The sequence below is a fragment of the Tachypleus tridentatus genome, chromosome 3, assembly GCF_004210375.1.
Source record: "Tachypleus tridentatus isolate NWPU-2018 chromosome 3, ASM421037v1, whole genome shotgun sequence".
Classification (NCBI taxonomy): Eukaryota; Metazoa; Arthropoda; class Merostomata; order Xiphosura; family Limulidae; genus Tachypleus; species Tachypleus tridentatus.
This window is the reverse complement of record NC_134827.1, coordinates 92,393,175-92,409,662: the sequence shown is the minus strand read 5'-3', so window position 1 is coordinate 92,409,662 and position 16,488 is coordinate 92,393,175. Positions and strand designations below refer to the sequence as shown.

General features: G+C 33.7%; 1 protein-coding gene across 2 annotated transcripts; it reads left to right on the top strand.

The window, feature by feature from the left end:
* Positions 1–1,579: 1,579 nt before the first annotated feature.
* Cypl (peptidyl-prolyl cis-trans isomerase-like 1 Cypl) lies at positions 1,580–15,575 on the top strand. Of its 2 annotated transcripts, none has more exons than XM_076495684.1 (4): positions 1,580–1,851; positions 5,265–5,419; positions 10,971–11,039; positions 15,041–15,575. In XM_076495684.1, the coding sequence occupies exons 1-4, from the start codon at positions 1,796–1,798 to the stop codon at positions 15,262–15,264; spliced, it is 504 nt and encodes a 167-aa protein (XP_076351799.1). In that variant the 5' UTR covers positions 1,580–1,795; the 3' UTR covers positions 15,265–15,575. The 2 variants fall into 2 exon arrangements, with proteins under 2 accessions (XP_076351799.1, XP_076351800.1); XM_076495685.1 differs by lacking the exon at positions 1,580–1,851 and adding an exon at positions 2,183–2,356.
* The last annotated feature ends 913 nt before the right edge of the window (positions 15,576–16,488 follow it).

The following is a 16,488-nucleotide window of genomic DNA, read 5'->3' as shown; positions in this document are numbered from 1 at the left end:
TTTTTTACTAAATTTGGGTCAGTTTTTTGCAACCGAAAAACGTGATGTCATTCGCGTGATGACAAGAAACCCGCTTGAAGTAAAAATGTATTCTCAAGATGGCCGGTATGGGTTTTAGCAGTTTAATTAAAATAAAGCACAGAACAACATTTCAACCTTCTTAAGTCATATTCAGCTCAACATTCAGACTTTTATAAGTGAAGTTTGTGTTATTGGTACTTCTCCTACACGCATATTGCTTTATGGAGCTAGTAAGCTCTACCTGCTCCTTTTCTCCCAACTCGCACATATAACACACAGCTAAGGAAAGACTTTGATGAAGAGCATTGACTGGTAAATTTTAACACTAAGGTTAAATCCACATATGAAGAAGTAAAATCACATCTAATCAATCTGTGAAAGACTGATTAACGTTAAAATAATAACCACTTATTATGCACATGCAATAAACTATATAGAACAATCCAGAAACTACAGCCAAGGGAACGGGCTTGGAGAAATCAGGACATTGCTCTGAATGTCAAAGTGAAAAAATTCAATCAAGCGTGGGTATACGGTGGGAGTAACTATGACTTTCTTCAGGTGACTTAAGGGCTTATCTCAACATAAGAGAAATGTCGAACGAATACTATCTCAAGGAATCAGTGCACTGCCGGAGCATCCATGCCGGGTAGTATGGTCCGAGGAAGTAATACGAACCCTTTGGGATGTGGAAGTAGCATACTCGGGCCGTAAGAATATTAATGTTTTCTGTGCAGGACATCTAGCTGGAAAGACTCCTAAGTAAGTTCTCGGATAAGTGCCGCGGCCTCAATAAGGTACAACCACCTGTCTAGGTTAATTCAAATAACACCATGATTCGTGGAGATTTTGTTGATATGGTACAGCTTAAGGAACTCAATTGTGAAGATATATTTCTCCCTGAACAAAGTTATAAATTCTATTCGTGCCTCAATCAATTGTGAGATCTATAGGGACTTGATGAAGCAACATGGCAGGAGGTTGAAATTGTGACAAAACAATAGGTTGACGAGCTTTCCCATTCAAGCGTCTTGGAACAATGAAAGAATTTCGAAGCAGACGATTAAAAACCCTAAACCTGCTAGAAAACCGCACAAGAGACGTCTTCACCCAGTGGAACGTTTTAAAAGGTTCCAGAAAATGTTCGATTTCGAACTAAACGCCTAGCTGAGAAGATATTTGATGGCCGCGATGTTGTCCGATGTAGCCTCAATAAAGATCAGGTGAAAAACACTACGATCAAGTCTATGGTGTTGTAAATGATAACGTCAGTTTTGACGGATGCCCATTACCACCCAGGGCAAACAACACTAATATAATGGAATCCATAACACCAGAATGACAAATGAAAGTTTTTATTATACAAAAACAAAAAAAATACTGCCCGGCATGGCCAGATTGGTTAAGGTGTTCGACTCGTAATCTGAGAGTCGCAGGTTCGAATCCCCATCGCACCAAACTTGCTCACCCTTTCAGCTGTGGGGCGTTATAAGTGATGGTCAATCCCACTATTTATTGGTAAAAGAGTAGCCCAATAGTTGGCGGTAGGTGGAGATGACTAGCTGCCTTCTCTCTAGTCGTACACTGGTAAATTAGGGACGGTTAGCGCAAATAGCCCTCGTGTATCTTTGCGCGAAATTTCAAAAAACAAAACAAACAAAAATTACAACCTATTAACTATATGGCATGAAACTTGTCAATAATTTAAGCTGTTTAGAGAATATTCTATATCTACTTCACCGAAACAGTATTAAAAATTGCCGCTAATTTTAAAATGGCTGGTATACCTGATAAGTCATGGCAGCCTTCGTTTGTTGTGTTGGAAACCACGTAAGGATTGTGTGATTTCGTAATATTTAGTGATGTTAATATAATCTTGAGTAGTGTAATGTAGTTGATTTCAGTAACTAAAAATTAATTAATTATTCATCGGCAATACTATAAATTATCTATCGGTATAGTTTTAACATTGCTAATATTTGTAATGATAACACGTATGATTAAGCCGAATTCAGTACTTCCATATCAAGATTCATGGATGATTATATTATATAGAAATATAAGAAGGTTTGAGGAAAATCATTGAGATTCTTTAGAATTGTTAGAAGTTTGGATTCCATAACTTGAGGTGATATATTTCATTAAAATTGCAAGCAGAAAGACTAAACGTAGAGGACATAACCTTTGAATATGGAAAGTTTAAGCCAAACTGATTAACTTGAGGAATATTTGCTAGGGTGGCCATGCCATTCTATGAAAATTGACACGATTTGTCTTTAGGTGTAGTAAAAGCCAGATTGATAAAGGAGATTAAGACAATGAGAAGATTGAAGAGGTATTATAAATTTCATGTTTGATGTAGTAAAAAAAAAAGGTTTCTGCATGTTATGTTTTTTGAAGGACAGTCGTAAAAATACTAAAAAATGATCAATTATTATATTGTGGAAATTAAGTTAAAAACCATCCTATTATTATTAATCTATAGGATAATTTTCTAAATTTCATTTATTCTTTTAAATCTTGAGATGAGTTAAACAAGAACAGTTCATAAGTACTGGACAACTGATAATCATGTACTGAGTGGCAACTCCTGTTGGGTACCAGTAGATTTAAAAAACTATGTGGCAATATCTGCAGAAGTATAAGTTATGAAAAGCTGCTAACCCTTCTCTATAAACTTGGCAGTTAAGTATTTATAAGCTACAGCCTAGTATATGTTAATGTTACGTGTTTAGAATTAACATATCACGTCATAAACCAATCAACAATAAACACATTAGTGCCACATATACAGTTTGTAACACAACTTTTGAGACTTAGTTATGTGCTGTTGCAATTATTTACCCTAACAGCTTCAGCTCTAGCCTTTTAACATTTGTTATTTTTTATAACTGTGTAGTTTTATAACTATACTTTGGACCTCTTCTTATCATGAAAAGCAATAAATCAGAACAGAATGTTCTTGGTACAGCTTATGGTAAATAACTGATGAAGTTACAAACATGCACTAACTGTGTGAACTTTCCTAACTTCTTTATCAAATTAACTTTTATTCAAATTCTTTCTAACATAAGAAGTTTAATTTTTTTCATATTACAACTCAGTTAACTGCTCTTTCTCTTGTCCCTCCCAGTGTTGTTTTATTAGCTAATCTTTTGTATGGCAACTTCTCAGAAGTTTTAGAAAGTTAAAGAACACCAAACCCACACTTTAGATAATCTAGGTAACAATTAATAACCTCATAACTTTATAACAGATTTAATAAGGCCAGATTTACCTTTTGTGAATATGTGTTGGGTTTTTGATCTGTACTTGTAGGCTACTGTTTTTTAGTCATGTTGCTGGCATTATCATTGCATTAACTGCTTCATTCAGTGAAGGAAATGCCCATCTTTTGTAAAGTCTGAAGTGAAAGGATCTAACTTTGTAAATAGTTCTGTAATGCCATGAAAATTACCATTTGTAAAATAGTAAAATGAGTGTAATATTTTATCGCATTCATTAAATTCAAGTCCTTTTTCTTAGGTAATTTAATTTGTGTGACAACTTATTGTAGAACAAATTATCATTATTGTCACTTGTTCAAAGCGAACTATATTGTTTGCATCAACATGTGATATTCCATCCAGTTTCACCAAGTGCAATACCAGAAAACAGACCATACTTTGATAGAGATGGATAATTGACTCTCTTAATTGGTATTAGTGTTCTAACTTGTTCCAGCTACCCAACTAATAGAAACATTGCAATTAGGATTTCTTATTATTACTTTCAATTAACTCGTAATTGTTCAGTTTGACTGATTAATGTCCATCTCACAAAAATATATGAATAGACATGGGTGTTTCCAATTGTTTTTGTTTTCAATTATTCCAACTTATCCAAGTGTCTTGAGAATAACTGATAGTTGAATGTAATTGATTAATGAGCCAATCACCCATCAGTTAATTGATTTACAAACTACTCTGTTGCTAGTGCAAATATGGAGTAAGTAAATGTATTACATAAGCATTAAATTTATTAATTTTAATATTTTCTATGTATAATTCTTATTTTTACTTTTGATCATGGACTATTTCATTTCAATCCATACCATTTCTACATGTTATTAATACTTCTTTATTGAAACAACTTGGCTTTCTTAAAGCACTCTTTTTGTGCTAAACAATCATTATAGTAATATACCTTATGTTTTTCTTTGCATTACTTTTATTATTGTGAAGTTAGGTCCAGTTGAGACTTACTTTAGCTCCTTAAAAGCTGAAGCCAAATAATTTACCAGTTGCAGAATCCTTTTGCCAATTTTCAAAACAAAGAGCTAGCTTATTTATTACCACTAAAATTGGTGCTTATACAACACACTTAAACTCATGAGATTAACAGTTTGTGATTTTACCTGTGTAGTAAACAGATGTCATGTTGTAATTATAGTGTGAATGAAATGTTGATGTTCAAGTTTGACTGGCATCAGATGCTACCACAAAAAATTGCCAAACATAAAATTCTTAAACACACTCACTTTTTAGCTTTATCACAATGAAAGGTTTTCTTTGACCTACTTAGTAATGGTGTAAATTTGATGTCGCTTTCCCCAATCTTTATACCTTGGTGTGTTAACCTTAGTGATTTTAGCCTTGTGGCTCGTTCCAGGTGTGTTAATGTGCCCTCTGTACCCGATTTGTATACGAGTTCTCTGTTGTTCTCTTATTCATTTTTTCTGAATAGCAAAAAATACAATTTCTGTATACTGTGTTTACTGCTGGTTTCTCTTGTTGTTACATTTCCAACATTTTACTTTTATTTTGTGCCTTTTCGTGAGACTTGGGTTTATTGTTTATTTTCTTGATTTCATGGAAAAAGAATCAGAGAGGAGTTTTGAACATGAATACTCACATTCACATCACACAGAAAGTCACCTAATGCCCCTCTTCTACCTCCTTACAATTCTACCTGGGAATCAGGGGGAGACACATTGGGCAGGACATACAATTCTACAGGGGTAGAGTCTTGCATATGGTACAATGTTTTTTGTCTGTTGACTTTGAAGCATAGTTTGTGGGAGATTAAGGGCAGACTAGTGAAAACTTAAACTATGTTTTGAACACCTTTCTTTGCTCATGAACCCTTAATGGAAATCCTGCCTTTTGTACCTTTTATTTTTTTTTTAATAAATACAGTAAAAACACAAGAACAAAATGAGAACAGTTTTTGTGGTTAAAGTTAATATTTTTTTTCCATTTCAGAATGGGAGTGATGACCATAGAACTGTATTGGAATGAGGCTTTCAACACTTGTCGCAACTTTGCAGAACTGAGCAGACGTGGATATTATAATGACGTTAAATTTCATCGAATAATTCCAAACTTTATGATTCAAGGGGGAGATCCGACAGGCACTGGTAATTTCTTTCTTTATAAGAATAGAAACTACTGTTAAATAAATGACTCTTAAGTAAAAACATGCAGCTTTTTAATTCTGCTGTTTGTATAGTTGTCTCTATGTTAGCATTATATTAGTTTGGACTAAGTGTTGTGAGATAGTGAATCCTACTCTAATTTTGGGCCAGGCATGGCCAGGTTGGGTAAGGCGTTTGAATCGTAATCTGAGGGTCATGGGTTCAAATCCCTGTCACATCAAACTTTCTCCCCTTTCAGCCATGGGGGCGTTATGACGTGACGATCAATCCCACTATTTGTTGGTAAAAGAGTAGCCCAAGAGTTGGTGGTGGGTGGTGATGACTAGCTGACTTCCCTCTACTTTTACACTGCTAAATTAGGGATGGCTAGCTCAGAGAGCCCTCATGCAAAATTAAAAACAAACAAACAAAAGAAACAAACTTTTATTTTTCTATGGTCATTTATCCTTTATTATCCCTTTTGTTGTTTAGTTCAATTGTGAATTTTTAATTATATTAAAGTTTTTATTCACCTTCTATATTTGCACATTGATTTTGAGCATGTATATCTGTACATATTATGAACTGCTGCAAGCTTCCTCTGGCAGTGATGTACAGATGTTAATGTCTTGAAAGATTGTAAATTTATGGTAATAGCTAGTGACATGAAAAGTAACCTTATGGTCTTATTGAATAAAATACCTACCTTGATTTTCAAACTGAGTTATTTCACAATATGTAGTTAGAAGAAGTTATTACATGATATTTTTATTGATCTTGAGAAGGTACTTAATTGTAAAACATTGTAATATTCTGTTGTAAATTAAGTTTTACTTCTTCTGATTTTTTCCTAATTCATTTCATATTTATTGAAATTAATAATGCTGTAATTTATGTCATATTGTTTATTAAGATTTGTATGCAATCTTGGAAATGCAAAGGTTTACTTATGGTTTTTTGGAAGTTATAAAACTTGTATTCTGATATGGTACTTACCTCACTCACAGAAATGTCCATACTAGTTCAATGTTGCTCTCTACATGGAAATTTCTCCTATTCCCATTGGAATTTAGAGATTCCAACATGTCTCTCGCACAGATCATGTGAAAGCAGTAGAAGCATGCATGGCATGCTCATGTAACACGTGACTCCCTCTGTACTTTCTGCCAAACTATCACTTCTTATTTGGCAGCATTTGTATTCAGACGTGCTACTTGTATGTTTCATGATTCATGTTCAGCTTAAGTATCCTCACAAAATGGTTTTCTTTCATTTATTTAGTTTTCATTCAAGCAGTTTATTTACTTTAAAATTTTTATCAGCAGGCCACTGAATCTATTCTACATCCTTCAACAGCTTTTTATTTCATGTTTATGTTGTTCCCAAGGAAACTGGGATTGGAGGCTGATCATAAATTTATCTTATCTGAACTGCTTAATTTATGCTTCTCAGTTTACTACAAGGCAGGTATTTTCTCTTGTTTTATGGATCACCAAAATGGGTGTCACCAGTGCCTAGCTCCATATTCCTATATCATCTTGTTCTTACCTCTGTCTTCTGTTTATCCAACTCCATGGTTTATTAATTTCAAGTTTTACCATTTGTGCTTACTTTGGACCTTATGTTTTCTGTAAGACAGTCGGAACATTTGCTCAACATCTTCAAGTTCTGGGGTTGGGTTTTTACTTTTACATGGATGACTAGCTTATTCTGTCTCATTCTGAACTTAAATTGGGCAGCCATACTCAGTAGCTCCTTTCATTGGCTGTTCATGTGGGGTTGTTAAACTGTAAAATTATCCTTCAGTGCTACTCAACATCTCATCCATATGGGGTTCTTTTTGACACTTGGCTCAGTCAGGCCCAGTCTTCTCCTTTAAAATTCTATGGAATTTTTAGTTTGCCACACTCTCTTGGTTTCCTTGCTTATCACTTGTGAGGTTCTATCACTTTTAGGGATGTGGTCTTTAGTAACATCACTGGCCCTTCTCAGTTGTGCCCATATACAATCTGTTTGGTGGGCTGTTCATGATTAGTGGAATATTGTACGGGATCTTTTTACTCAAATTACTCTTCCTCTTACCCTACAAAACGATCTGCTTTGAGGGTTGAACAAGGCACATACATCAGCTGGTATGTTCCTTTCTTCCTCATATTCAGATCTACATCTTTTTATGGAAGCATTCTTGCAGAGCTTGGATGTGTGGGTCAACTATCAGAAAGCTTTGGGCCATTGGTCTGTGGATGAAAGCACTTTGCATATTAATATTCTGAAACTACTAGCTGTATGTCAGGTGTTGAATCACTTCTTTCTTCTCATCTGATGTTGTCTGGTGATGATTCATTCAGACAGTTTTATGGGGTGGTACACATCTGTCTTCATGGGGGCATTCAGTCAATGATCTATGTTTTAGATGTTCAACCTCGTATAGTGGGCCAATGTGCCTGCACCTTTCAGGCTCATTGCAGATTGTCTTTTAAACCCTGTCTAGATGTAGTTGATGAAGTGTTCCTTAAATCCCTTTGTTAACAGGGAGCTTTGCAGTCGGCAAGGGTCTCCAAAAGTGGATGCATTTACTGCAAGCTTTATTCACAGTTACCTCTACTTTGGTCTCTGATGTGTCATTCTCAGGCTCTGGTAGTCAAAGCCTTCAGCCAAGATTGGTTCTACAGATATCTTTGTTTATCCTTCTTTCTGATTACTTCATCAGGTTATCTCCCTTATCCATACCACTCCTTATCAATCCTTATGATTGCTTCTTATTTGCCATCTCAGCTGTGGTTTCTGCAGTTACAACACCTGTTACTCTCCACACCTGTGCCTCTTATGTTGTCTCTCTTCCTCCTTTATCTACCTTAGTTACTTGTTCCACATCCCATACTTCTTGGATTATCACGTCTGACTTTTATCCAGTTTTTGGGAAGGAGATCCAGTTTCTCCTTTTGAGTCACTTTCCTTTATATCTGTTTCCATACATTCTTCTACCATGAAGGTGTATCAGCAAAAAGTGGAAGGTGTTCTGCATTGTTTTACAACTAGGGAATTGCCCATCCTACTGTAACTTGGATGGCAAAATTTCTTACTTGGCCTTTGATCAGGGGTCCTCAATCATGGGTTATTGGGCAGTTTATCTTATACATTTTGTTATTTCCAATACCATAGAGTTTTTACTTCACATGTTCTTTCCATGCTCCTTCTGGGTGTGTGACCTTCCCAGACAGTTTACCCTTTCAAATTGGAATGTTAATGTGATATCCATTTCAACCATTTTCTTCATTTTCCATGTTTCATCTTTCCCTTAAAGCAGATTTTCATTTATTCTAAGTCTGTGGACATTGATGGTGAGATTTGTTTGCCATTGACATGTGTTGCACACTTTACCACCATATTTATTTTATCTTTATCTGGATTGTTCCTTCATTCCATTTGTCATCTTTACAGGATCTGAATAGGCTTCTATGTTCAGGCAGGTATGCCTCTAATTCCTTTTCATGCTCTCCATTGGCCAGGAAGTTGTTGATGTGCAGAACATTGTTGATGATCTTGGTTAGAGCTTTTTCATGCATCCTAGACTTCTGGTTCTTCTCCCACTCTCTTTCCCATCAAGTCTTGGGTTGAGTGATCACATCTTTTCTTTTGACCTTTTGTCTAAATGACTGTAATTGCCCCTTTACCTTGGAGGAATTAAACATGCTCTTCATCAGTGTAGCAGTGCATTGGTCATACCTCATGATGTTTACTATGAGATGGTGTGCCTTCTCTCTTCTGTTTCTTGTACTATTCTTCTGGTTGTTTATACCTGAATCTGGAGTTATTCAGTTCTTTGACTAGCTGTCTCTGTAAGGTCTAAGATAGGATGGTTAATGCTCATCTTATTTGGTTCCTTGAATCTAACAACCTTCTCTCGTCCACCCAGTATGGGCTCTATTGACAATACTCCACTATGGACCACCTGATTCCACTTGAAATATCAACCAGGGATGCTTTGATTTTATTCCTGACAACTAATTTTTTCCTAAAACATGGGCAAGAAGTTAAATTATACCTTTTTTTCCTTATCAGTTTTGTTAATCTCAGTGCCCTATGATGATACCAATTGATTGCCTTTTGTTTCTGGTTTGGGTCATAATGAGGTGCTTGCTGTAAATGGCTTCTTTTTATAGTTCCCACAACTGTTTCTTTTTGCTGTGAGGTCCTTCTTCTTCCAGGGATATTTTTTCTCTGTACTTTCTGGATGGATTCATCACATAATCTAGATTGTATACAGACTCTGGATGTAGGTGCTTGCTGGATGTATCACATCTCGTTATATTAATTCCACTGTTTGACTCATTCTCTGGCCTGTTACTTTTGACAACCTTTGGATGAGATCTTCCATGCTGGAATGTGGATTATGACCAACATCTTTATTTCCCATTAGCTCCACTATGTAGCACTTTCATCTCCATTTGAATTTTATCCCTTTCCAGTTGCCATACTCCTGTCTACTCATTTTATTTGATGGATAAGTGCCTGTTATATTGTTAACTATTTCTGTTTATTCTGTTAACCACATTCACTTCTCAGAAGCTATCCAGTGGCTAGTGTTGTCTATCAGGATATTTTTTTTTTTCTCTAAATCCACAAGTGAGGGGAAACAAAAGGAATTAAACCTGGAGCTTTTCTGCATATCACAGTGGTATATGTAGGTGTGTATATTTATGACTCAATAATTCTAATGCTGTTAAATACATTACTTGTCAATAAGCAAATAAATCAGCATTATAAAACAATAATGAACTTAATACAAAACAGAAGTAACATTATAATGAGAGTACAAAATTATTCTTCAGTTACCAATCTTAGTTGTCACCTTTAAGTCATAATGGGTAATGTCTATAGCTATGGTGTCCAAATTCACTGTGGATATTCCATCTATCTTACAAGATCCAGACACCAATATCAAACTAAGCAGCAACTAAGGAGAATCAGTCAAAGGTTAAAAGTTCAGTGCTTGAACCCACAACATCTCAACTCTTACTGCCCTTTGCTGGCTGCAGTTAACTGTGGGAAGTTAATAACTCTTAATATATAGATATAACTGTAAAATAGAATTAAACCACCATAAAATTCTACAATGGTAAACTTCTAATCTCTTCTTTATTTGTTTATTATGAAATATATAAATAAAAAAAATGTTTTATAGAAGGATATTTTTATTTATTTCAGTTTAAACATAAATATTTTTTCAAATTCTAAATTTTGATATTAAGTTTATTTCAGGATCTTTAAACAGTACTGTTTGTTTTGGCCAGCATACTTTAAATAAAATGTAAGTTAAAAATACTTGTGTAATAAAACTAAGTTTTATAAGGTATCTAAATGTTTTTTTGTTTAAGATATGTGGCAGGCTTCTATTTCATATTAACTTTAAAAATAGTTCTTCTGCTTTAGAGCTTTTTGAGAATGGTTATGAAAATGGAAGAATCTGTGTCATAATTTTTGTTTTTTGAGTTGCTAAAAATATTTTAAGACTAGTATTAGTTCTTACTTTCATTTGTCTTCTTACTTATAGGCAGAGGTGGGGCATCTATCTATGGAAAAACGTTTGACGATGAAATTCATCCAGATCTTCGCCACACAGGTTAGCATCTTCATAGGAATAAAAACAAAATTGTCATGTATAATCAGTGTAATACACATTAAAGATTGTGGTTAAGAGTACTTATTTCAGAGAAGTTGAAGTACCTATCCATGAATGAAAACGTTATGTAAGTTCATGATTAACAAAAGGTTATTTTAGGAAGCAGGGGTAAGAAAACTAATAAAAAAAATGTAGAATTGAAAACTTGAACATATCTCTCTCTGTACATAACAAACCTTCTCACCAAATTTGGTGAAGATCCAACAGACAGTGCTATTATATTTATATGTATATATGGTAACTTTTATTTGTGTATGTCTGCATTTAAATGAAAAACACAATACACTTTGCTGGTTATTTTACTAAAATAACTATTTTGTTTTATTAAGTTTAAAATGTTGAAAATCATTCCCAATGTGTGTGATTCAAATGGAAAAGAAAATTATACATCAGTGTACAAGTATACATAAAAAGACTGACTCACTGATTGTAGCATGAATTGTAAGAACAGAATGTAAGATCTAATATTGGTTACTTGTGCTTTGCTATAGTTTAGCATCCAAGCACATAAATTCAAAAGGACATTTTTTTTATTTAATCTAACCTGTTTTAGATGCAGAAGCATTCAGCAATCAAACTATACGGTATAAAGCATGCTAGTGTTGAAGCAGATGTTCTCTGCTCTTCACAGATATATGTTTAGAAATATTATACTGGAGAGCTTTCATTTCATTGAACCTTACCTTTATTCTGCTGATAGATTATTTTGAACAGACATCCAGATGTTAGTGAAACCATGCCCAAGAGATGAATTTTATTTTTCCACATCAGATTAACATTTTCTGTCTAATATGTGAAATAAGCCAGTATCTGATATTCATGTGTACAAAGAGTATCTGTGCCCACACTAGTCTGTATAAATGTTTCTATGTAATTTTAAGTAATATGCAGGAAAAAAGTATGAAATTGTATAGAGATCCATAAATTTGTTTATTTTATTTATTTATTTTTTGTTTGTGTATATTGTATATAAAACTGTTGAGGTACACTATCAAGTATTATATTCCATTACATAAGATATTACTTGTATGCATATTATAGCTTTCGGCATCTCTACAGTTTTGTGGCTAAGCTCAATGGTTGATTTAGTACAATTCCTGTCTTCTGTTTGTGCACAGCCTCTATTTTTATGAGTATATAAAATATTGATCATCAAAAAAAGTGAATGCTTCCTGTAGTGTTTCAACTTTCTCTTCATCCAAGTAAGTTTTGAAGATGCCAGTTCCACAGTGTTTAAATTCCTTAGTTAGACATAATTGTTTTCATTTCTCAAAATTGTTGCCGGTATATATATAATTAAACCATCTTTCAAACAAACCTCTTTTTATTGGACAAATTCCACATAAGTTTGACTGTCTTGCTTGCAATAAACTAATACTCCTGATGAAAAGCCTCCAGTACTATCTTGTATGCTTTGAGAATAGCTGCTTTAACCTCATCATAGTCTGTACAGTATTTTAGAGTGAAAGTGGCACAAGCTTCTTATGCTTTAATAATGACTGTTTTTCTATGGTCCATTCCATGGTTTGGACAACTTTCTCAAAATGTTGGAAATACTTAACTTCATTTTTGTTAAATTGTGGAACTTTAATGCATCGATTGAGTTCAAAGTTGCCATTTTCGAGTTGAGTCTGATTTCCCTTTCTTTCAGCCTTGAGACATTCACTTTGTCTTTCAGGTTAGATGTGGGCTTGTTCCTTCTCTTTTTTGGCTTCAAAATGAGTTTATTCTTTCTCAGCTTTGATATGAATTTGTATGGTCTTAATATTTATTTTCTCTTTCAGCTTTGAAATGGGTTTTTCCAAGCTTTATTTGTGAGAGTTTTAACTGGGTTTCTAACATATCTATCATTCAACTCTGACACAAGAATATTTCTATCATAAGATATAATACTTCTTCAGACTATGAATCATCATTGACTATTATTTTAATATGTGTTTTACTTCTTTTTTAGGGCCCGGCATGGCTAAGCGTGTTAAGGCGTGCGACTTGTAATCTGAGGGTCGTGGGTTCGCATTCACGTCGAGCCAAACATGCTCGCCCTCCTAGCTGTGGAGGCATTATAATGTGACGGTCAATCCCACTATTTGTTGGTAAAAGAGTTGCCCAAGAGTTGGCGGTGGGTGGTGATGACTAGCTCCCTTCCATCTAGTCTTACACTGCTAAATTAGGGACGGCCAGCACAGATAGCCCTCGAGAAGCTTTGTGCGAAATTCAAAAACAAACAAACAAAACCTTATTTTTTCTCATTGATTTCTTATCCACTAATTATAAAATTTTGGCAATTTCAAGCAACACACCTTTGTTAGATTTTTCAAGTTGCTCAGGGAAGAGTGATTTAAGAAAACCTTGATAATCAGACATGATCAAATCTTGTTGGCATTGATAAATATGAATTGAATTAAGATTTGAATTTTAATTCAGATCAAATTTTGTCTTGATACAGATCTCAGACACAAGCCCCTAATTTATTATGTTACATGTTATAATTTATCTCAGACAAGTCTCAGTGTTATTGCTACATACTACAATTTCAAAGAGCCAGAAATTTTAATTTTAATTTAGAGGTTAATTGAATGCTGATATGTATCACATTTATGATATTTGTCAACTAGATTGATACACACAGTTTTCTTTCTAAACACAAATTATTTTAATATACAAACAACAATACAGTTTATAATAATGGTTATTATGAATAGTGATTTATGTACAAAAGTTTTACAAACTAACAAACAATATTGAGTCCTCTGTCTAGTCTGGAACTGAATATTCATTGATGGTTTATGATGAGCAAATTAATTTCAAGTTTATTGGTACAGTTCATTTAATGGATAAGCTCTCGCTTGCTGCTCACATGTGATGTTTTCACTAACAAGATAATTAATCTTCTCGTAGAAATATTAATTTCTGAAGTTAATTCACTGAAGTTAAATGGTTTGTAATGTTCAAAATATACGAACATTCCTGGTCAAGTATCTGTACGTTCGTGATTAATAAGTGTTAAGCACAGTTATAGCTTCCCAGGTTTTTAGTATAGTAACTTTAGTAAACCAATATATACATAAAATATGTTTCTCTGTGTAGTGTTGGTTATCTTTTATAAATTTGGGAGATTTTCTAGAAATTTCAGCTAAGACAATAATACTAGTATTTTACATAAACACATGGTACATTGTTGGTTCTTATGTTTAGAAGTATTCTACGAATTTAGAGAATAGGAAGTACTTTCACAGTACACATTTAATAATGTAAGTTACAAGCATTTCTAAATATACATTTAAGCAAAACGTACATTGATATAAAAATAAATATGTGTTAACAAATCTGTTACAAAACTTTTGAAATTTGTGTTGACAAGTGAGAAGTAACAGAAACTTTCAGTGTTTGGAAATCATGAAGACAAATGAAAGAAAAGATTTTTGTAAGCAGGAAAAAAAGGACCATTAGAAAGAATTCAGCTGAACAGTTTCATGCATAACACCTTTGGCTGCTTAAACTGTAACAGAGTATGCTTGTCCTAAATAAGACTATACAACTATAAAAGAAAGTGTTTTAAAAATTAGGCTTTTTTTTTAAATATTTCTGATGCTTACAAACATCTACTACTAACACTAGTAAATGACACATCATCAAAAGAGAAATATTTAATGGTATCGTGCTTTGTGAAGAGTGGTTCACTAAGTATGTTCACTATTTTGATAAAGTGTATTTACTGAAGGTCATTAGAGGGAAGTTTGTATTTTTTGTAAAAATGGGAGCTGCTAGTGTAATGCAAGAGTTTGATTGACAAGTGATATTTTACGTTATATGTTTTACTAAATTATTAAAATATTCTGTGGCTTTCTTATTTATTTTCTAGTGTACTCAAGTAATTAATTTCAGTATTCAATGCCACCATTGTAATACAGAGTTCTGTATGTATTCTTTCTTACTCATAGGTGCAGGTATTCTGTCAATGGCTAATGCAGGTCCTAACACTAATGGTAGTCAGTTTTTCATCACCTTGGCACCAACACAGTGGCTGGATGGTAAACATACTATTTTTGGACGCATTTACAGTGGGATGCAAGTGGTCCAAAGGATAGGAAAAGTTGCTACAGACAACAATGATAGACCTATAGAAAATGTGAAAATTACCAAGAGTTATATAAAGATGAAGTAAACACTTTTGAAATAAAATCTTTTATTGCATGGAAGAAGTGAATTGCTTAAAATATACAAATGAAATTGATTGATTGGTATTTGTTTGAAAATGGTTTTTATTAATTAACTTTCTGTAAATCAGGAATGACAACTTATAAAATCATTGATTTTCATGTGTTTTTATGTTGAAAGTATCATTCAGGATCTGATGCAGGTATTTTGAAGAAAAGAAAACTTGTATATAGGAGGACATGAGGTGTGTGCAACAAACTAATAACTGATGAAAATGAATAGTGTTTGCATAATAATAAAGTGCAATGTACATCTTTGTGTGCTCTATTATTTGCGTGGTTCTGTGGGTACAGTCTTGCGAGTTACATTGTGGAACCAGTTTAAATAGATTTTCAGATATTTTTGACTGTGTAGAAAATGTTATATAGTAATCCTATGGGGTCTTGGTGTGGCTTAATGTCTAGCAAGTCCAGGCTGCAAATCTCATATTTTGTGTGTCATATCCCATTTCAGGAAAAAAAAATGCATTTCACACTTTGGGGCTGTGTATGTACTATAAAGGTGGAGGTCAACTCCCCCTATTTGGTCAGAAAAGAGTTGATGGTAGTTGTTTTTGACTAGCAGCTTCCTGTCTTGATTGATTCAAAAGTGAGACAGCTTTGTACAACTAGCCATTGTATAGATTTATAGAAAATTCTATAGGAAACAAGTGATGAACTAATGTGCAGATGTTTGTCTGAGTCTTTACAGTCATCTGACTTTTAAGGTTTTATGTGAGTCCTGGACACAATTTTTATGTTTCATATGCTGGTAAAATCAGTTGCATTATTTTATCCAAAATAATGCTGTTAAAATAAGCAAGGTATATAAAGTATTCGTTATACAAAGTGGTGCTCATAAGAATTTTGAAGAACAATAAAAAAGCGCAGTTGCATCTTGTTTATTAAAGTCAATGTTCGAATTGCTAGCCAATGACTTCTAAGCACCTCTAATCCTATAAACAAGTATATTCTGAAATCTTGAAGTGTTTAGTGCTTTCCTTCTATGAAACCAAATAGTGGACAAAAATAGTAAACTTGTTAGTGATTTCTATTGTTCTTTAATACATTGTATCAAGAGCACAAAATATTCTTTGGATAAGGAAAGATTCAATTTCCTTCTTAATTCAAATGTATAACCTTATGCAAAGTATTTCATGACATTTTAAAAACACAGACAAGAATAAAAACTC

Excerpts from the sequence above, each read along its gene's own strand:
- Cypl (XM_076495684.1), top strand. The coding sequence starts at position 1,796 with ATGGCTGGTATACCTGATAAGTCATGGCAGCCTTCGTTTGTTGTGTTG. Across the intron at positions 5,420-10,970 it reads GGGAGATCCGACAGGCACTG|GCAGAGGTGGGGCATCTATC; the intron begins GTAATTTCTTTC and ends TCTTACTTATAG. Across the intron at positions 11,040-15,040 it reads TCCAGATCTTCGCCACACAG|GTGCAGGTATTCTGTCAATG; the intron begins GTTAGCATCTTC and ends TCTTACTCATAG.